This window comes from Poecilia mexicana, unplaced genomic scaffold, assembly GCF_051168715.1.
Source record: "Poecilia mexicana isolate PSO_F unplaced genomic scaffold, ASM5116871v1 scaffold_5, whole genome shotgun sequence".
In the NCBI taxonomy this organism is placed as follows: Eukaryota; Metazoa; Chordata; class Actinopteri; order Cyprinodontiformes; family Poeciliidae; genus Poecilia; species Poecilia mexicana.
In genome coordinates, this window is record NW_028263374.1 from 17,232,889 (window position 1) to 17,256,514 (window position 23,626).

The 23,626-nt window shown below is 38.2% G+C and overlaps 1 protein-coding gene across 1 annotated transcript in view; it reads right to left on the reverse strand.

Moving 5' to 3' along the window:
- ca16b (carbonic anhydrase XVI b) overlaps positions 1 to 23,626 on the reverse strand; it is a 156,170-nt gene that overhangs the window by 115,891 nt on the left and 16,653 nt on the right. Inside the window, exon 2 of the mRNA XM_014988115.2 lies at positions 7,510 to 7,614. Within this exon, the coding sequence (XP_014843601.1) occupies positions 7,510 to 7,614 (105 nt within the window). The remainder of the gene's footprint in view (positions 1 to 7,509; positions 7,615 to 23,626) is intronic.

A 23,626-nucleotide genomic window follows, 5' to 3' on the forward strand; every position in this document is an offset into this window, starting at 1 on the left:
AACAAAAGCCTGGGAATTACATTTAACAAACAGAAGAAAGAGCGAGCATCAGCTAGAAGGACAGGGATTTATAATATTATCCAAGTTGGTAAAGCTAAAGCACACTCAGCCGGAATGTCAACAATGACTGCTTTCATGTTTGAACCTACTTCAGACTGATTTAAGAGTATTGTTGGAGTGTTTGAGTCAATTCTGCTAGAACTATACAAATAAATTCAACTTACGTCTCACATAAGTAATGCTCAAATACACAGTCGTGATTTTTTTTTGTGTGTGGGATTTCTTCTTATTTGATTTTACCTGCTCCCAAGTTAAATAGTTTTTTTTTTTAAGCAGAAGGAAAGCATGCTCTATCGCACTCTACAGTGGCCTCCAAAACTACCGGTACATCTATCACTTGGTACAGATGCAATTATAGTTATGAAGAATCAACATTTATCTAAGAATATTTATTCAGTGATTAAAACGGAGGACATACTTCCCTACAAAATCCCTGGCATCATTACCATAACCTATAAAATAAACTTTACTGAAGCACACTTAATGTACAATCTGCCTTGCAAGATGATGACGGCTTCAATAAACGTCAAATTCCGAACTTCCTGTTTCTCTTTCTTTGCTACTATTTGAAATGGGACATGCAAGAAAACATATCATTCGATTAAGGCAGTGTCGATATTTGTATGTGAGGAAATGTGTGTAGGTTAGATTTGTTTTTCATGCGGTAGCAGATTACCTCTTGGCCACGTCTCCCTCAAAAATTAAATCTGTGTTTCTAAGGACTCGATGATAAAATAAAGCCTTTACCAGGTTTTAGTAGCATTTCTATGAGTGTGATTATGCAACTCCAATAAAAAAAGGATTTAAGACTTTGTACGCATATTTATTAGAGGTGCATCAGGACAACACAGAATACACATGAAAAGAATTAAAAGGAGTACGAGTGGCGTACCTATTCAGATGTGCAAGCTAATGAAGTAGCTTACATTTCAAGTTAGGTGCTATTTTACACAAAGAAGAAATGATGTAAAAACTGTGTAGTCTGCAAAGTGTTTACTTTCTCTGTGCATTTACCGCTACGACTATAACTACTTTGCTGCTATTTTTATTTTTGCTTAGTACTTTCTCCACTCTGAACATCTGCAAAAAAAATTCACTTTAATGTGATTTTGTTTTTAGCCAACACGTTTTAAATTTTGTCCAAACCTAAATTTTGCAAGTCCACTTAATCTCCAAACGCTAGTTTTTAAAAGTGTGTCAACACACTTACCGGTGCTTCACAAGAATTCTTCTCTCTGTGCAAAAACCACACTAAACATGACCAATAATGTATAATCAACTATTGTTCTTCTGTGAAGAAAAAGTTTGAGCAGCAGCAGAACTGAGGGTTAACTCAAAGCCAAAACAAACAGCTCTGGCAATCGAGTACCGTGAGTTACCTAATCTTGTTTTGTATCCTCTAAAGTACTAATTAAGTTGGATCAACATAGCAGTTGATTGAAAATGACACTTCATTCACTTCATTATGTGAGACATGAGTGGAAAGATTGCTAATGATCACGGGCAACCTCAGTGAAGTGGAATAAAACAGTCGGGCTGAGGGGAAATATAATCCGCACGTATCAGACAATTGCAGGCTCTTTTGGTGGCTGCAGCAGCTTGTCAAGGTGGCTTCCATCCAAACGTACACAACTGCTGCATGAAAAACAGACAGCGGGAGCACTATCTCTGTGAGGCACTGCACTATTAGTGAGTTGTTAATATGAAAAATCACCCAGATGCAGCGCCTTAAGCTGTATAATCAATTTGCGGAGGTATACATCATTAATTCCTACATTCAACCTTTAGTTTAAGCAGTGGAAAAACACTGAGTCTTATTCAACGCAGCCGAGCAAAACGGCGAGAAATAATCCAGAAAAATGAAAAGTGCCCGCTTTTTACAGCATTTTTACATTTCAATCCATTCTTTCTGATCGATACTATATACTTGCTGAGATTAAAGTAATAAAATTCATCTTTTATTATGGATTGACTGCTTCACTTCAGTCTAAATGACGCAAGTTAATTCAGGTGCAATCTCATAATGCAAAGAAAATGAAAATCGACTCATCTTTGGGATGTTAATCTGCATTTCTTTACATCGAGAGCTGGCATGTTTTCGTATCTTTTTTTTTCCCTTCTTCTTCCATTCTAACGTGCCGTTAGAAGGGGATCAAACTTAATGCTTCTGCAAAGGCACATTAGGGTACTCCTGACTGCTGTGCTGTAATTAAACCAGAACAATAAATCAACAAGAAAGCGATCAGCGGCAAAACCAGCCCGGGTATCGGCGAAAAATATAAAACCGGCGATAAAAGGAACGAGTGAAACTAACAGAGATGATGTGAAAACCTGCAGATATATATATATATACATATACATATATATATATATATATATATATATATATATATATATATATATAAAAGGGGGGAGGGGGGATGATGCATAGCCCTGTTCCTGTGGGAGTCTTATGGTGAGTATGATATCATCCCTCTTATGAAAAATGCTTCCACATGTGCACTTGCAGACACAGACACACACAAGCTCAGGGCCTGCCTTAAATAACTTTTAATCAAGTTTCAAGGTGTGGGTTTCAAGCCTCCTTGCATGGAGGTTCATAATCAAAGCACACAGGAAGGAGACATGTCATGGACCGATAAGAGTTCTCACTGCACTGTGCGCATTACACCTTTATGCTGAGGACCGTGTGACAAAAAAGGCTCTGAAACCCTAAATAAAGTGTTGCTGCTAAACATGCAACACCTCTAACAAAATGTCTAATAGATGAACAAATATGAATCTGAAAAAAAAAGAAGAATTTCAATCTAAAATAGACATCCAGCTGCAAAATCAGACCTGAACTAAATGAAGGACTCAAAACTTACTCTCCAGAGCTCATGTTGCTCCACATTCTTCAAACGTCTCTCCCCTGCAGCAGTTGATGCTGGTGGGCTACACAATGAGTAGAAAAGAGAGGCTTGCTCTTCTATATGTTATGTGTGTCTGGCTCTTAAGGGTTGAAGCCTGACTTGCACAAGTACGTTCTAGCTTGAGGCACACGCCCGCTGCATGCATTTCTGTTACACTCACTTGCACAGAGCAAATGCCCTTAATAACCATTTAGCTGCTAAGGCACGCTGGTCTGTCTCCCAGTCACAGCCTTAGCCGCTAATTACATTCCCAAAGTAATGGACAGTTCTGTGTTCCCTCAATGCTTCCCTTTTTTCCAGAGCACAATCAGCCAGCTGCCTTCGCGAGTGGGACTTGGTGGTCAGTGCAGACATGAAATGAATGTCCAAAATTCAACTCAAGACAGACAGGTTTTTTTTTTCTTCTTCTTCTTAAGCTAAAGTTCAACATTAAGTTTTTTGTTTTGTTTTGTTTTTTAAGATGTTGTTTTCCTAAATCTTTCAGCTCTTATATTGCTAAGTATGCATTCTTCTCTGCATAAAGCAAGCACAAGTGCTGAGTATAAAAGAAAATAAAAATATTAAGCCAGTCTGCAGCCTGGTCTGCACAGACACATATTAAAATTATTGAATAAGAAATATACCTTCAATATATAAAACATTTTATTTATTTCTGTAATCAAATTGAAAAAGTAAAATGTATTTTAAAGACGTTCAACATAGTGACGTATTTGGGAATTAAGATTGACTAAAAAAAAACGTAAAGTTTATTTTCTCAGAAAATAATCAAAAGCCAATAAAAAAGATTCATTTTTACATAGAGAAAAATGATGGCCAAGTTATGCATTATGCAATCACTAGGGAGATTTTTGTCTTGATAGTTGTCCAGCAGACATTCACTGATACTTTCCACAAAATAGATTATTCATATAGGATCACTGCTTAAGAAGTTGGCTGCATCCAATACAGTTGGAAAGTTGACCAGAAGGGAAAAGTGTGGTTGTGCAACTAAATATTACAATCCATCAAAATAAAAATATATACATAACTCAATTTGTAGATTCAGCAAACACACAGTGATATACTGCAAGGGTAATTATGACTATAGCAGCTTGTGAAAACCCCAATTTCAATCATTCACATTTCTGACCCTTAAAAATATACGTTAATATAGAAATGCCAACTGAAAAGTATGTTTGTGTACTTTACACCTAATATTTTGCCAGGCTAATTTTGCAACAGTTACAGTATCATTGCAGCATGGAGGCAATCAGGTCTGGCTCTGCGAGGTGTTAAGGAACCCCTGGTTGTAATTGTTGGGTCTGGTGTGCATCATCTTCCTTTTTGACAATGCCCCACAGAGTTTCTATGGGGCTTGGGGTGAGGAGAATTGGCCAGTCAAATACAGCATTACCATAGTAACTAAAGTACTGTCTTTTGAAACTGAGGGCCGGTGTAAAGTCGTCCTGGATATCAAAATCAGCATCTTCATAAAGCTTGTTAGTAAAGGGATGCGTGAAGTGCTCTAAAATTACCCCTGTTGCTTAGGAACCTTTCGCTATCACACTTTATCCTTTCACTTGACTTTCCATTAATATATCCTGCTTCCATAGATACAGCTCTGTGAAAAGGCATCTTCTTAAAAATAACAATGTGAAGGGTGTCAATGGTTGTATTATAAACATCTGAGAAGTCAGCAATCATCCCTCTGATTGACATATTTATGTCCTTTAAATCGATTTTAAATCTGTCTTGTGCTGGTTTCATTTATTTATTCACAATGGGGCTGGAGCTCAAGTTCTCTTCTAGAAAATGAATTTATCAAATGAAAAATACTGCCAAGTTTTTGGTGGCTCACTACGTCAGCTAATTAGCTGGGCGATGTTATCATCTCGATCTGCGCCAGCTGCCATTTTTATTTTAACCACAGCCACTCGCCCAAGTCAAAACACGTTTACTACCATCATGTTGAATCATTAAAAATGTCCCTTAGATCACAGACAATTCAATCCTCTCTGTGATAAGACGCACGGCAGCATAAAAGGTGGCCTCGTCTGACCATCTACACATAAGTGTGGTGCATAAAGGATTTGAGAAAAATAAAAGCGTGTTTGAAGTGATTAAGATTCTTATTATCGAGTCCACATACCTTGTACATAGTGAGAGAGCTGTCATGGTTGGATAGCCAAAGCAGACAGTCTTTCACTGCCTCTACCAGACAACTGAGGCAGCCGAAGGCCACTGTTAGGAGTGACGTGAATACCAAACAAACGTGAATCCAAACGGAGCATACCTCGCTTCTCTACTGTGAAGTGCACAATTTTCTTCTCTGAAACCACGATTTTCTCTTTTTTTTGCTATTTTACTCACAACCGCAGCACCCAAGACAAAATATTCCATCAGTGTAATAATTTTCAGAGCTCCGATGCACTCCAGTGGCAGTGGGACTGAGCGCATTATTTGCAATGTGGTGTTTTTGGACCTGTAAATACAAGTGCTCCTTCCCTGAGCTGTTTCAGAGAGGTGCCCTCAACCAGAGCACACAACCCAGATTTCCCATCGGCACTGCCTGATAGTCGACCCTGGACTGTGTTTGCATGGCTGTGGATGTTTGTGATTGAGAGAGCAGAGGTGTTCCGACAGAACATGCCTATCTGAATTGCTTACCAAATGAGCAACCTAAAAATTAAAATGAACATCACAAAATATTCATACAAACAGTAATGAATCCACATAATTACATACAGTGTATAAAAAAGGCACAATTTGCTAAAATGTCAAAACAACGCTGGAGATTTTTTTTGTTAAAATATTTTTACCAATACGTCGTTCAAACTCATATGTTTACATACACTATGATTACTATGCATTTAAAGAATCTACAATTAGTTGTAACAATAGTCTTTAATTGCGAAACATTCGTTGCAGATGTAGAAACAGTAGAGTGAAAATACATTAACCTGTTGAGTTTTTCTAAATTTTAATAAAACATTGCCACAGTGTTTTATGATGAAATGACAATGGGAGATGAAAATGAGAAAAAATGGGTTGCAAAGGGCGCTGTTGCCAATCTCCAGTGGTAAGTGGGCGAGAGGCAGGGTACACCCTGGACACGTCGCCAGTCCTTAGCAGTTCTAATAATATACTAATACTAATATTATCACTGTTTTGTAAAATTTGTTTAAAAAAAAAAAAGTATTATTACAGGCTGAAGGTAATTAACCAAAAGTGGAACCAGGAACAAAAAAAGTATTTATCAACATAGATATTATTTTTAGAAGTGGTGGCATGTTAACAAGTTAGACAACAGAGAAATCTGTGGGTATAAAAAATAATGTAAGCTGTTTAAATTGACTTCTATTGGTGAAGTTCAGAGCAACAGTGTGGAGTTTTTAACATCACAGGTATCACGTTGTGCTAAAATAGTAACTTTATTTTAAAACACTTTTACCAACTGGCTGTGAAGTACAGGAATGATAGTATCATGTTGCTGTAAGTGTGGCAGCAATAAAGGAAGCTTAAGCTAATGCTAATGAGGCATTAGCAATGCTAGCAATGTTTTCTTGATCACATTTGGAGCACTAAAATTAAACAAACATCCAAATTAGTGACAAACTGGTTGTTGGACAACAAAGTGATGGTTTGTGTTGCAGATGTTGCAAAATCCTTATCTCATTCCTACAGAAAATGAGTGGCCAGAGCTGAAAAGGTGTGTGTAACCAGGGCGGCCTCAAATCCTGACTCGGTTACACCAGTTTTGTCAGGAGGAATGGGCGACAATTAAACCAAATTATAACCAGGCACTGTGGAAGGCAATACTGCCCATTATTAAAGAAATCTATGTAAATGAATATGACAATAAATCACTTATTTAGCTTTAACTATTTTGGCTATTCTATTGTAATCTTAGTTTTCTCAATTCTACAAGAAAATGAATGAATATTTCAAACCTTGGCAATAAGTGTCAAATTCTCAAAAAGTCTTTGATTAATCAAGTGTTCCACAAACATAGAACATTTTTAATTGTAATTTCCATGAGGTCTAAAGTCTGGCTTAATCTAATACCAGACAGTGAAATATAAATGTTTCGTGTCTTTCATCCAGTGTAGGAAAATACCGTGTTTCAACTGCATTTGCATACATTTTTACTTGCACTATTTCTGTGTTTACGGTTTACATACCTAATTAAACGTGCAATAAATCCATTTTAAGAGAAGTCGATTCATTATTAATAGTTAAACACAGTAGGCTGCAACATAATAATACAGCATTAACATTTGGAACATTAAATCACTTTGCCATATGTCTCAGTTTCTCTCCCCAATGCATTAGTTTAATTATGGTTATTAGGAGTGATGAAAATATACAGCTCAGGTATGCATTATGTGAATACTAAAACACCTAGATCAGCCTCTCTGGATATAGCAATAAGAAGGGAGCAAAGGTCTCTGCCAAAACAGAGGACAAAAACAGGGATGTGAGAGACAAGTCAGAGAGGTTGGCGAGTTATTTTCTCTCCGTTTCAGGCTCTCTGGCCATACCAGGAACGAGAGCTCACCTGAATAGGACCAGTAGGGGTCACCAGCTGTCCTCCTCTCCCTCATTACGCCGGTGCTCCCAGGACGGCTGCCTCCAGTGAAGCGAGGTTGGTCACCCGATGCAACTGTGGGGGACAGAGATGGAGGTCAGGAAATCCACTGGGGCAAAGGGAAGTTTACGAACAGAGGGGAAACAGAATCATTAATCTACTAAAAATGTCTGAATAAAGCATCTGGCGTCAATGGAATTAGCATACGTGTCTGGATTTAGAAGGAATAAACAACACATCGCCAGCATCATCAATGACCTTGCTCACACCTGAAGCAAACAGACCCCAGCTCAGAGATAAACCATACAGTTATGGTTGGTGTCGAATGTCTAATGTAGAGACACAAATAAGCAGAGAGACACAGTCGCAACTATGAATCTAGACAAAAAAAAAAATCTCTTTTAAAGTCTTCCAATATTGTGTGCCATAGAATATTTTAACTCTAAAAATGCTGCTGTTTTTATGCTTTCAGCAGCAGTTGAGGCTGAATCTCATTTCCCTTGACTTTTTGGAATGCAGTAGTAGTTGGCCAATACCTCCTCACTGTTATAAGTTCACACCTTGCATGCCAGCACAATAGTCAGACTGTTGGATGGAGTCTCGCTGCAGTATGCCCACACAGATTACAGTGCCCAAAATGCTAAAGGTCATGGAGAGCGCTGAATGTACACATGAAAAAGACGGTTCAGAGTGAGGAAAATAACTGATAACATCCTTGAATTATTTACTAATGATATTGCACTGCGTTATTTTCTCAATTTTGTCAATAGGATAATTTACCTGCAAAATTAACCAAAAAAAAAAAAAAAAAAAAGATTGTAAATTGTGAAACCTTTGGCAAAGGACCACACTGATGATACAGATTGAGATTATAGTTTATAAACACATATATTAAACATTCTTCCTACACATTTATGTGCATTGCAGCATTTATGCAGAAAAATTAGCATCTGCCTTTTTTTTTTCCACTAGCATCTTGAAATAACAGGTAGGATACTTAAAATCAGTGATCTCATATAGTTTTGACATCAATCCATTTGCTAAATTAATCAGAAAAAAGAAGCAATGCAATGCAATGCATAGCATCACAAGCGAAGCAGACATAGAAGCAGCTCTGAACAAATAGGAAAGAAAAAAAATCTCAGTTTTCAACCCAGGTGCCATTTTGGCACAAAGCATTAATGGGTGATAATTACCACCATCAGGGCTTTAGAGCTCTGCAGAAAACAAGTGGAGCCTCTTGAACAGCACGAATGATTGTTTCCTGCTTTTTCATACTCAGAATCCAACACAACCTTTATAGAAGCACTTCAGCCGAGAGAAGAAAAATAACGAAACTGGGTGGACGGTCAATATATATGAATAATTGTACGAACATTTCAACAGTCTCCATACAAAAACCCCAATACAATAACTAATTAGTAAAATGCAGGCCGCCTGTGCAGTCAGGGGTGTAAGCAATCATCCTCAAGTCTTTTAGGCACAAATGTCTCTTTTACTTCGATGGAAGAAAAAAAAAAAACTGAAATCAAACATTGTCAACAGAATTACAGCGAGTGCTAGAGGCACAAATTGTCCTTTAGCATCCACACTCCCTAGAGCGTAGCCCGAGACTTGCAACAGTCAAACTCACCGGGGAAAATTCACTCTGCAAGGGCTGAAGACAGTGCCAGTGGAGAAGAGGCCGTCTAGCTGTTGTCATTGTCAATCAGGTGCACAAGCAAAACAAGAGTGTTCTCTGTCGCTCTGAGCAGTCAGAACTTGCAGTTGCATTTAAAATCTGGACATTGGCTAATATTTCCCCCGGCTCTCATACGGGGGCGAGGAAATGTGGAAACATCGTTCCTTGTGAAGAGAAGAGCAGAAAAGGCTAAAACAAAACCAAATAAGCATCCGTGTTTAAATGGTTGTACTTTTTCTATTGTTTTTTTTTTCTTTTATTATTTTTATTTTATTAACTTTGACTGGTTACAGATTGCACTACAAAACTGTGGTTGTTTTGTTCATCTTCATTCACACTTGTTACCTTTATAAACTTGCAGCCTGGCACAATATTTGATTGTATTCGAACCACATAAAAGCCATTCTAACAAGCTATCTCATTGTGTCTTAGTTCATTATCACACAACTCTAGCTCAGTAGGATTTTTGTAAAAAATTTGCTGCAGGTTTAAATGCTTTAAAATTGCACACCCCCAACTTTGTAACCATGACAACTGTTTTCTATCACGCTTGGCACCAGTCTCGTGAGTGTTAATGTAACTCCAGAACAGTGGAAACCCCACCTCCCCCTCCCCGGGCTCCTCCGCTACCTTTATAATGCAGGTTATATTTGAAGTTATCAGCTTGTCAACACATTCAGAGTACTTGCAAGTAGATTTTCCTTCTTTGTTCTAAAAGACAAATAATGTTATCATACAGCAATCGGTAATGATTTTCGCACCATGCAAATCCTATCCTTTTATTCACTGGCTTCTGATGATAAAAAAGCTGCATAAATTACCAGAAGGTGGCAGAAATGCACCAAATTAAAAGTATTTAACCATTTGGCAGATGTTATTTCTTGAAAAGGTAAGCATAGTTTTTGCCTCCCGGTCCTAGACGGTTATTTCTCAGAGCTTGGTTTCTTATCTTGCTATATTTGTATAAAATTGTGTTGTAGAACATTATCAAAGGCGTAGTCAAGGATGATGAAGAAGATCACAGGCTTCAAGCAAAAGGAGGATCAGGTAGATGGAAGTGTGGACGGAGTAAGTAAGCTGAACACATTCTTCAGTAGGTTCAGTTCAGGAACAAGCTCATCATCGTCCTCCTCTCCTGCCCCCAGCCAAGCAGGCGTCCCAAACTCCTCTGACCCACAGCTTTCCTGTCAAACCTCACATGTTTTATCCTCCATCTCAGTCATGGACTCTTCTGCTTCTACAAGTTGCCCATCAACCAAATCAGAAAATGCTGCTGCTCCCTCCTCCTACCAGGTTTCTGTATCTAGAAGTCAGGTGAATAGGCAGCTGGAGAGAGGCTGCAGGTCCAGATAGTTTTAGCACCAGAGTCCTGTGCAGAGCAGCTCTGTGGGATTCTGCAGCACCTCTTCAACCATCACCTGATGCACGAGAAGGTTCTGTTTCCGTGGAAGACATCCCGCCTGGTTCCGGTATCAATTGAAAACTGACCCAAAAGTAATCAATGACTAAACCCCTATTGACCACATCATGAAGGGCTTAAGAAGAGAGGGACATGAAAAGGCTCAACAACTTGATAAAGAAGGCCGTTTCTGTTCTGGGGACTGCTGAGTAACCACTGGAAATGATGGCGCAAAGAAGGATTTTACATAAAATCAGGAAAATTATGGATAACAAACACCATCCTCATCATTAGACTGTCACAAAAGACAGTGACTTCAGTCTGAGGCTTCGTCAGATTTGCAGCAATACAGACTGCTACAGGAGCCATAAGTATCCACAACTCTTTAGACAGCATGAGTTACAACAACCATTTGACTTCCCTTTGGAATCTAGAAAGTATTTATGAATTGACTTTTCCTAACCTTTAAGTGGAAAATCATCACATCTAAGTGAAATAGACTTGAAAACATCCCTCTGTGTGTAATTAGTTTCTGAAATAAATAACCTTTTCACTAATCCAATTTATTAAATATGAGTTTGCCAACATTGCAATAAAAAGTCTCAAGCAGGAACTTTCATGGTGGAAAGATTTTCTTTTCTAAGTTGAAAACTGAAACGAAACAGGGCGTCATATTCTTTGTTTCAGCTCAGCAGAACTAAAAAAGTAATTAATGAGCCGAAATATTTTGGTTTTTACTTTAAAACAATTTTGTTTTACACAAATTGTATGTTTTCTATTCCTTGATGGTTTGTTATGATTCTGGATTTTGATCATAACAAAATCCAAATAGAAAATGTGTATTTTCTATTTAGCATTTTGTTTACCGGGAATCACTTAAGTACGCTATTTTTATGATTTTTTTAAATACATTTTAATACAGTGGTCTATAGTTGAATATATTTGTTTTTTAACTTTATTTATACAGGTAAATCATATTAAGACATGGGGATCCCGTTTCACTTTCACAGTATGCTAAAACAGAGTACAGTCAGTATAATGTATAAAATAACTCACCTAAAAATATAATAAAAAGAAATAGCAGTAAAACCCTAGAAATAGTCTTTGGTTCTCTGGCCCTTAAAATATATTTAAAAGCCTTCAGTTCAATTAGGCAGCACTGCATTTACAGGTTTCCTGTATCACACTTTACACACAGGTTGTAGTAAAGGAAGAAGATATCGGGGGGGGGAAAATTCACGTTCAAGAAAGTTCACTGTTCTTTGGCTGCAAAAAAAACAAAAAAAAAATTGTAAAACCATTGTAAGTAATCAGGGTACTCAGTACTCAGGGTTATAGTTTTTTTTTTTTTGTTTGTTTGTTTGTTTTTTCATAATCAGGCACCACTAATGATACCTTTACTTCCTGGTTGATGACAGCTGGGCTTGAGCAGCTTATTGAGTTTATCAGGTCAAAACTCAACAGTCTTCCTGCACCTCAAGGACACACTTTGAATGGTGCTGATGAAAAATGTACGAACAGTGGGAAAGTGTTTTGGAATGGGACTACAGAAAGCCATCGACAGACCTTTTCACTCAGTGGTTAAACACTACAGTATCGACTTCCTTTATGACTACCTACTGATCCTCTTTGCTAATTCACCCAGATCAAAGCGAGCTGGGTCAGCCCTGCGCTCGTAAAAAGAAGTCGGTAGCACAAAATCAGCGGAGTTAACAGAAGGGCTTCTTGGAGCATACTGTTGCATGTGCCACCTCCCACTTTGCACATAAGCAAAGCTGCCTCCCTAACTACTTCTGTTACAGGCTCAGAGGCATGTGGGCGGTGGATCAACTTTAACCTCCAATCCGCCTCTGTGAACGCTATGTTGATGCGCAACAAAGGTGTAACGGGACTGGGTCGAAAGCGCTGCACGAAAAAAGGAAACCTGCATTTACTGGAAAAGACCTACAATAAAAGAGGAGCTGACTTAAGGTGTCACACACACTACCCAGCCTTGACTCTCCTCCTTTTTATTTTCCTGGAGGTTGAAGAAAATTCTCAACATTTGAGTAGAAAATATGAACTGCTTGATTAGTAACTGGGTTTTATCGGTAGATTCCACAAATCCCAAAACAAAATAATGCGGCGGAGGGCCATTTCACTGCTTGCCTGGCATCTGAAGAAAATTAGAGCCGCTTCTTTTCAAATATCTCCTTCTTGGACTTCAAAATACTTGCAAATAAGGACTAGAGTAGCATTATTCGCCTTTTAGTTTTTGTGAAAGAAAAACTCCTTTGTTCTTTTGATTGGCATTTTAACCAGTCTCAGCTGAAGAACCACTGGTCCAGTTGTCTAGACTTCAGAAAAGTGGTGAAAATACCCTTTTTAGATTTCTGAATATGCATGCGTTCAGTTGTTAGGACAAAAACTACAATACTGATGAATAAAATGTCAAAACTGTAAGTAGCAAATCAAGGCTAAAATGTAATTTAAATAAAAAAAATAAAATCCTCTACAACATAATTATTTTTATCCTTAGCAAAGGAGAACAAGGGAAACAGTCTGTAAAGTCCAACATTTTTCCACTCTATTGGATTTTTTTTTTTTTTCCACACTTATCCAGGTTTGGAAAATGAACAAAATAGATTCCATACTTTTCAAGACAGGCTAGGAACGCTAGGAATGAGCAAACTATTCCAAGCTCACTTCTGCTCTAGCAGTTAGGATAAGCATGACCTGCAAAACTTAGAATCTACACTGACATTAAATATAAACTCAATCCCTCTCTCTCTTTCTCTCTCTCACACACACACACACACACACTCATTCACACAAACACTTCCAGCCCATTTAAGATGAGCTGAGCTCTTACTAATAGTTGCATCATTACCAAGGATTAATTAAAGTAAGCACAACATCCAGCCAAATCTTTTCTTGCACTTTAAGTCAGCACATAACTGTCTCCAAAAAAATAGCCCTCTACCAAGCCACGAGACACTTGCACCCTGTTTCCCCAAATCAAATTCACTGCTTGGAGGGAGGTCACCGAGCCTCCTCCAGTACAGTCATAAACGGAGCTGCTTTATTATCAGATGTAGCGATTTATTACGGCGATACATGGGTTAACCTGAAGTGTGAAACGGAGAGGGAGGGAGGCTTGGAGACTGAGACTTGGAGCATATTTGAAGGCAGGTTGTGAAACAGGAGGGCTGCACAGTCTTTGATCAGAGAGCATAGGAGACAGCACCATGTCAACAGTTTACACACATCCATGTCAGCCGTCCCCTGTGGGCAAAGGATTAAAGCCACAGCATTTCTGATGGAGCAGAGCAGACAACGAAGTCGGTGCTGGGCCTGAAGGAGACGGAGGAGCTCTGCTGCACTCAAACAAACACGCATAAATCTGAAAACACTGCTGAATTATGTAGCTTAACAAGTAGTTTAAATGAGACAATACATACAGCTGCTTTGGCCTGGGTTCTTACTTTGATATTGTTTTTTTTGTTGTTGTTTTTTGGGGGGGGGAACCAGCAGACAAAACAAAAAGGGGAAAAAAAAAAAAAAGATTTCAAAAGAGCTACAGAAAAAAAAAACACTTTGTACACTGTATATTCCTGCAAAATCATTTTCCTTTTCCATCGCCCCGAGGGCTGTTAAATCATCTACACCACCATTAAGCCCCACTATTTGTTCCATAATATCACACGCAACAACAAGCCAAGAACCCCTGAGAGCCCTTGAAAAACAGCAGCCTAACAACAACCACAGGAGCATTTAACTTGCATTAGTCATTGGGGGACAGCGTTAAAATATCAATCACTGGTGTTAGGATCAGATGTGTGGCACATTTATGTCACCAGCAGGATTTTATTTGGTTTGTTCACACTCTCAAAAGCAGCTGATTTCTTACAGTTTCACTCAAATTGCAGGTCCGTGTTTAAAACTTTGAAAATGATAGAAAAGTGTATTTATTTCATCAATTCAATTCCAAAGTGATACTCATTTCAAGATTACCAATGCAGTCGCAAATCCCAGGTATTTATTTTGGTTACTTTTGATTTTTGGCTTAAAGCTAAAGGAACCCCAAAAGTCTTGTTCTCAAAAAGAATATTAAATAAGATTTTAAAAAAAAGAAAAATTAAAACAAATACTGTGCAGTATCTGTACTCAGCAGTCAGTTTGTTCTTTTTTTGTTTGTTTTTTTTTGCATGAAATACTGCAATGGTGCAGCATAACATGGAGGTGCTCATCCTGTGGCTCTGCTAAGGTAATGCTAATGTCTGGATGTTACTGATCAAGAGGAGCTAAGGCCTAAAAGGCATGTTGGAACGTAGGAGGAGGCCCAAAGGTACCCAGAGAAAACCCCTGGATGCACAGGATGAACCTGCAAACTCCATAGGTCCGGATTCCAAGGCAGCAGGGCTAAAAACGGTCTGTTGAGCCGGCTGTAAAATCTGGCTGGAGAATGAAATGTCTATGACGTCAGGCGAGGGAGGTATGATGTGAACTAAAATAGGTGAACATATAGATTTTGACCATGACAAAACGGAGAGGCTCATCACCTATGACACTGTTCCACAAATCATCAATGATAAAATTAAACGATGACTGGGTCTTATGTGTCTAATTCAAGACGGTGGTAAACAAATGATAATTGCCCACCAACACTGTAAAGTCAGTAGTCTTCAAATTATTGTGTATCTTTAAAAAAAAATCTATTTCTTCTTACATTATATTCCTATTTGCTGAGAAACTGATTTTCCATTAGCTCCTCTAACTCATAACCAGTAAAAGTAACAGATGTAAATGCTTGAAATGTTTCCTTATAAACATACTTTTGAACCGAATTGCAAAAATAAACTTTTTTCATGATATTCTAATTTGTAGATATGCACAGATGCACAAGCTTCAAGAACCCACTTACTGTGGTCAATTAATGCAAGTGTAGGATGGAGCTGCCCACCATGCTGACCCGGTTATTGACAGAGAAAACAACCGTCGGATCTGATAAGCAATATATTCGCTTTTCAACAAAAAAAGGGAGGACCTTCATATATACAGCATTGAAAAGCCTTCACGCAAGGAATCATCAGCTTATCTATTATGCCAACATGTCCACAGTCAAGGTATTTGGCTTGAAAGGATAAAGCTTTCAATATTCTATATGTTTGCGTTTATTGCCAGATCCCCTGATAACATTGAACCCTCCTGTCTTGTACAGCAGATCTTATTTTTCTGGGGGTTTTTTTGTTGGTTTTTTTTTTCAAAAATGTGGGCAAAATACACAGTTTTATTACAAGTATCACTATTTCGAATTAGAAATTAGACGCTGCTGCTCTAAAGCAAACCCGACACATTAAAGAGGGGGGTAAAAAGTGGACTTGTGAAGAATCATATTTCAAATAACCACCACTGATAACGTTTATCGGTTGCAGCAGGGTGACGTATGCTGGGACTTACTTTAAATAAAGTGGAAAGCCGATGTTCATGTGAATGAAACGGCATGTGATAGTGTAATGATGTATTTTTAATAGAGTTTCATTAAACTTGAGATCTCCAGCCCAGTGCTCTATGAAGCTCATATCAACACGTGTGGGTATATGATGTGCAGCTCCCTCCGCATTTGTTCATGGTCCTCGTACAAATGGGTAAGAAGCCTTCAAATAAATGTGTTTTATTAAAATAACATGATGTCAAACTGAACATTTTCCGTACTTCTTTTTAAAGTGAGCTTTGCAACATGTCTGACCTCCATTACTATTCTTCTCACTGTGCACAGTAGCAAATTGAACTTCTCCACTCCTCTGGAGTTTTTGTCACAGTCCCAGTTGTTTAATCTTTAATCATCGTAATAGCTGAAGATATTCACAACCTTTTTTTCCTTTTTTTTTTGGAGATCAACATACATTCAGGTTACATTACATAACATGTTCTCCTGTTTTGTCTATGCTGGAGAGTAGCTCAGATACATGTCACAGGCAAACAGGAAGTGGACCTCACGAATTGGGTAAGGTGCAATAATTTAACAGGATTTGGATTTAACATGCTAATAAGTAGAGAATAGATGATTTTACCAACTGAATAGATGTACACAAATTAAATGTAGAATTATTCAAAGTATGCATGTTAGGTGATGGTGTACTAAAAAAAAAGGCAAGTTTGTCTGCAGTTTGTGACTCAGAAAGATCAACACACACATCCTATTAAATGACATGCCATCTTGTCTCATCTACACCCAGATTACCTATTTATTGTTTCTACACGCAAAACACAATAAAGTATAAGTACAAAATGCCACATTTTGACTTGTGTTATGATTTATTGCCCACTGTGGCAATTAATTTCATTTTAAATAACATTTTTGTAACTTTTCATTTACTAAATGGATTATAAGAAGTCAAATTAATAGTTAGATTTTTTTGCCAATTTTTTTAGTTTAACATACTACCCAAAAATCATTTTAAGAATCTTCCTTAAAAAGGTTTTACTTTTTAATCAAGTTTGATTAAAAAGAACAATGTCATCTTTTAGAAGAGTCTGTGGCTGCTACTGTTTTTCCCTTTTAGCTTTGGATTTGAAAAGATGCAAATAATTCCCTTGTTGTGCGCCAGCTCTGGTGTTACATTATGTTCCCCAAAATCCATTATCATTTAAAAGAAGATCAGTGCATTATGGGAAATTACATAAGCTCACTTCCATTATATACTGAGGCACTCTCACTAGTTCTGAAAAATAAAACAATAGTTTATGAAAAACAAAACAAAACTGACAACATCTCAAAGAGCATTCATTTTAGTTAATAACATGTTTTCCCATTATCTCCACATCTCTAATGAAGTCAGCATGATTAATTGTGTGTTTATGCGAAGCAGATACTTCCAGGCACATCAGTGTTGTCACAGTTTTGACATTCCGCCTCAGCATTGTCCTGCTTTACATTCAGGCTACATACGGCCATTTTGACAGCAGTTGCTGCTGGAGAGGGCAGCACAGCCCACATCCGTCACCCATCTCTGTTTTCCCAACTCGTCCCTATAATTAAGCGCGGGAGAGAATGCATTTCATTAAACTTACTAATTAGACAAACTACGGTCTAAACAGCGTTTACATTATTCCGTCTGAAATCATGCAAAGCAGAAGTTTTGCAGGCATCACGAGTGCGTGAAGGGAGGAGTTATGATCTAAAATTGCTATGTATGAGGAGGGAGGAAGACAAAAAATAAAAAGTGCATACGGCCAGAGACAGCTGCCGTCTAGGACAAACTCATCTCCGATGCAGAGTGTCAACTGTGAAATATAAGGACATCTGCTCCGTTTGCTGTTAAACTCATATCTTTATGACAAGTACACCTAAATTTCAAATGTGCTCTTTTTAATGCCAAATATTTCAGTCTATCTGCAGTGCATCAAGACTGCAAGCCAGTGTAGTAAAAATGGAAGGAATAAAAATCGATGCCTCTTTTAGGCAGAAAAGCTCTGGAAGGAAAAATAAATAAATAAATAAATAAAAATAAGTGGAGCTTGATCTTGTAAGCACACGCGTTTCTCGTTCCTCAGCAAGTGGGAAATGTTGCAAGATATCCCCCGGAAGTGTTCGAGTCACACCAAGGACCTCGGGAACACGAGAAATGCCAAGATCAGCCAGAGATACGGCACAGAGGGAGCCGGGCCTCGGGGCGAAAACACCAAACTATGAAATAATAACACAACAACTCAAATCCCAATGCAGATATTTAGACCGGCACAGCTAAACGCAAATGAGCAGTTTCAGCAAAGAGGCATCCATCGGCATCCCTGGGCCAGAGAAATGGAGCCGTGTTACAGTAAAATTAACCCAATTAACTTAAGTGTTAAAAATCATTTTCCTCGACTGATAAAAAAAATAAATAAATCCTTCACATCTTCTCGTTGTCATTTTTTTTTTTTTGTAAGCATGAGCATATCTGCGTGCATGTTCTCACACCTGTCAAGGCTTTTTGTTCATCGTGGTAATTGACAGGAAGTGCTACTGCATGTTTGTCAGGGCATCAGAGGGTGCCAACAGCCTCAAATACTAATTCATATTGAGATGTAGAGACAAGGAGACACAGTGAAGAGGCAGAAAGTCAAAGCTAACTTTTCAATATGTCCGGAAACGAAGCCAGATGTACACGATTGTTGAGCACTGTGTGCACTGCTGCCTTGAATTTTCTCCCAAACAAAAAAAAAAAAAAAAAAAAAACATTTTTGTTTGTGTTTCATTATCGAACTTGAACAACAAAGCAGTAGAATAAGAGGAAGGGCAAAGGAGGCACAGTTGACATTCTCATTATGCCACACTTGCTCTGCAGTCTTTTGTCTAAACTTATCTGGTGAAAAACTCGATAAGGCCATCTCATTATAATCAAATCCGAACGTGTCAGCAGCCCTCAACGTGCCCAGAGGTCAGATGTCTGCGTTCATAGGGAGTTTTTTTTCTGCTTCCAGAAGACGGTACAGTGCTATGGTAAAGCATTTGCTTCCTTACAGATTTTTTTTTTTCTTTTTACTCCACCTAAGTGTCTCAGATGATTCAAATAAAACGGTACATTAGACAATGTTAACCTGAAGAAATACAAAAAGCAGTCTCAAATTCATGGCCCTATTTATTAAGGGGAATGAAAGTTTTTGAAACCAACTTCCACTGTGCAAAAAAACAAATAACCCTTGTAACTAAGTCATGACTTAAATGATAAAAACTGTGTTTCATAATTCCAAACCAGCCCCAAGTCTGATTATTGCAAGAATAAAGACATAACATAGACACCAAAAATGGTGGTGATGGTGTGATTTGTTTTGCTGCTTCAGCGTACAGACGACTGATGGATCAATGCTCTCTATCAGAAAACCTTGAAGGAGGATGGCCGATCAGTTTGTGATCTTCAGCTTGTGAGTACCGGGTTATATACAACAGAATGATGATTTCGCAGTATACAAGAAAATGCACTTCTTAATGGCTCCAATAACAGGAAAAAAAAGTTAAATTAGGTACAATTTACCCACTTTGGCATGACCCTGTACAGGTCATTAATGCTAATTCAAGAAAAAAGCTCCAATGCGGCTGAATTGAAACAATTCTGCAAAAAGAGCGGGTCAAAATTATGGGAAAGATTTCTTGTCAGTTGTGACAAATGCTTGATAGCAGTTATTGCCATCAGGAGTGATGCAACCAGTCATTAGGTCTAAGGAACAAGTACCTTCTTGCCTAGGGCCAGGTTGGTTAAGACAACTAACAAATTAAATTGCTCTCTGAAAACTGCACTTTGCATTTACCCGAGCTATTTCTCACATTAAAATTAGCTTGACTGTCTGAAACAATCAAGAGTGACAAAAAGCAAAATACTGACGTAGGATACCCATGCTAAAATAACACACAAGCCGTGGAGTTAGAAGGCCTTGAGTGGAGCGACGTGTCATGTGTGCTGCACTCGTCCTAAACCTTTTACCACAAGGGATAAGTGAGACGCACAGTACATCATGTGTCAGACTTTGATGGAGAATGTGGGCGAAAAGGTCTAGATGAAAGTCTCAAGTGTATTCCGTCTTCCTTAAATACAAAGAAGAAAGAAAAGGGAAAAGAAATACGCACATCCTGCCATTTATTCCCCGTTTATAAAGGATCCTGGTAAAGAACAATCGCTCCATTGTCTGACCAACTTCTGAATTAAAACTGCATGACTTCCTGCTGAGAAGTAAATGTTTAACATAGCCAATTACAGACAGGCTGGATCTACAGCCGATAGCTACTCTTGAGAAAAGATGAAATTGTACAGTAAATCTTAACCATGTCAATCGGCTGGCAGGTGCGCTTGCAGGCTGATGCTCGTACAGTGAATTAAATGCATTAAAAAGCTGGACTGGTTACTGATGAGTGCATCAGGAGCACTGATGAAAACCATTAACAAAATTACACAAAAAAATCAGGCTTGCGAATCTCCACTCGACCAACTAAGGCTTGTACTTCTCACAGTCTACAATAAACAACTCTCAAATCTGCGTCAAGACACGAGACTGGCAGGACTGTACACAGCAGCCCAGACAGAGTCAGGAAATTTTACTGACTAAAGTGAGTTTTCAATTTTCAATATGTGGCTATTGGATCACTTAAGTGCCAAGAGCTTATGAGGTCATTCTTCAAAAGCATAGTGTGCAGTCCTGCATGAATTGTCTAGTTATTGATTCTGAAATATATTCAGCAGCCTCTGGTGGATACATTACACTCCTAACACATTAGTAGGGGCTCATGAGTGGAGATGGTTGATTACTGGCAATGTAAATGGGTCCATCTAGGAGCAAGACACTGATACTAGCAGGTCAGCTGAGCGCTCGCAGCACAGCGCGGCCACCCAGCCTGAAAATTTATGGCAGCGGAGCTACTGTAACATGATTTAGAAATAAGCATCAGCAAAACAGTAAAGCATAATTGTCAGACTGTGAAATACGACTATAGTGCGGTTGAAAATTCACTGAAACGTTTCGGTTCAAATTAAATACCAGTAGAAAAATGCCTCGGTGAAAAACGTGTGTCTGGTACTGATGAAAAATATCTAACCTTTAGGTCACCGTTAGCAATAAATTTAAAAAAACCACTGCAACGAGGCCTTTGCATGCATCACTTCCAAACAGACTCGTCATGCCAGCCCAGGGCCATACAAGCAGTAAAAACCTCCTCCCTTCCTCTTTAAATGCTCTTTGATGTCGGACTCTAATCAATACTTGAAGGCTGGATTTAGAAACGACAGATAAAACCATGATGAGTACTGCACTTGATACTTTTCCTGCATCCTCTTTTGTAATCTCACTAGTGTTTAACATCAACTATAACCAGGACGGAACAAGGTTTGAGACGGGACTGAGAAGGTGAAATTTCTTATATTTTAAGCCGGAAAACGTAAGAATTTATCAAATTGTGAAACATGTATGTCAGGATCAGCTTTCCCATCAATTTTCAAAGGATTGAAAAAATGCATTTTTCTGGCCAAAGAACAAACCTTACACCACGCTGACATATCTGTAAAAGGGTTGCTTTGATGCCTGCCATTCTCTTTGGTTGTAGACAGAAAATAGATACTTTTCCTGACAACAAACACCTTACAGGAATATGTCAAATGAATGCAAGGTCTCTTACTGTCAACACAAAAACGGATGGAGCGAGCACTTTTGCTATAAAGACAATCAATGCAGGAAACGTGGGTGAGATCCAAAGAGGTACGCAAATGAAGATTCTAGATTTGTCCTCACCAACCAAAAACCACTCTCTCTCTGTTGGAAACACTTTCTGCCCCAGGATTAAACCACAAAACTGAAAAAAACCACAAGTGTTGTTTGTGAGCATAAAGTTTATCGTGTGAGAAATACTTGATGGCGTTTCTACTTTTGTGTGCTTTGTTAATACAAAACATCTGGAGATACCTGAAGAGCTCATTAAACCGAAAACAGCTCTCTCTAAAAAGGTTCTCCTACATGTTTATCCTTAGGAAATTGTAGCAGACAACATATTTGGCAGTTGGGGTGACTCTTTATTTTGATATATTATCATGCAACCCTACCTAAAACTAGATTAAGGTCCTTTCAGGAGACATTGTACTAATCTGTCATAATAACACATTGTTTTCTGCTACATTTAAACTTAAAGGTGAGAGAATAAAATATGTGCTCTTCACACAGAAAGTTGACAATGTCATAGGTGACTGTCCCAGCATGAACTGAGCATCAGCACCCTATAGAGTCTGTACAGCTTATGCCATGTCTACTTTCACCTTGAAAAATGGAATAATTTCATCTCCCTCTGCAACAGTGCAAACCTGATATGGACAATGTATTTTCAAATACAGAAGCATCAATAAAAGTAGTTTAGGCGATTAATTAACAGTTGTAAGGTTCAATTTTATATTTTTTATGATATAAATTATGAAAATTCCTGTCTTTCACTAAAAATATCTCATTTTCTTGTAGCTAATTAGTGCCCACTGTTTTGTTTCTAACTGAAGACATCTGGTAACCATTGGCAATGGGATCACTCGTCACAATTTTGTCAAGTAAAAGAAAAGGACTCTAGTGACCGGTCAATGCTTGCATAAATTCATGTTTATATCACTGAGGAATATAAAGTTTCAAACGTATACAAAATTGTTCTAATTAATTTGGGACAAATAATGATGGAAAAAGAAAATAATGTGGCAAGCTCTAACGAGGTGCCCACTAATTAACCAAAGGGGATTACAAAATGATTACAGTAGAAACAATCTCCTGCAACGCATCACTCACAACAAAAGGGGACACCTGCTCAGATCACAACTCCTCGACATTCGCTCTCTTTCGGTCGTGTTCTTCGACGCACACAGAGCAGCTAGGTTGTTTTCCGATAAACCATCAAGAGACACTCATACGTGTTTCACATCAAACACACAGAGGCCACTCTGGCACTGATCTCGTCATCTCCATGTAGTTAAATTTGCAGAAAAACAAATTCCAGCCTCCTAAATGTACGAACCGGCGCACACAGGAGCAAACAAAGAGTGAAAAGCAACATTCAATTGAGGGCCACTTGGCTCCAACTCAAGGCAGTGATTCAAATCAAATACCACACCACAGCTGTGTGGTGAAGCCATCGTCCAACCTGGGCCTATAGCTGCCAATCTTTCAGACTTAAAGATGGCCATGGAAAAAAAAAATCATGTGATTCAGGTTCAAAGTAAAAAAAAATAAAATAATAATGTTTAAAGTGCCAGCTGTTGTAACATTTCTAAACAAGCTGAAGTAACACACTGTGTCCAGAGCAACAAAAAGCAAAAAATAACTTTCCGTTTAAACTGAAAGGTAATCTTGTCAAACTATTTAACAATTGAGGTCTTCAACACATTGTTTATAAAATAACAGGAATATTAAATGAGCTGTTTATGTGTGCAGATACTCGAGAAAGTCTGCTTACCACTTGAAATCTGCTTTCATCGATTCTTACCTGGATGCATTTCAAAAGATGCTTGATGAGGGTCTAAATACAAAGAAAT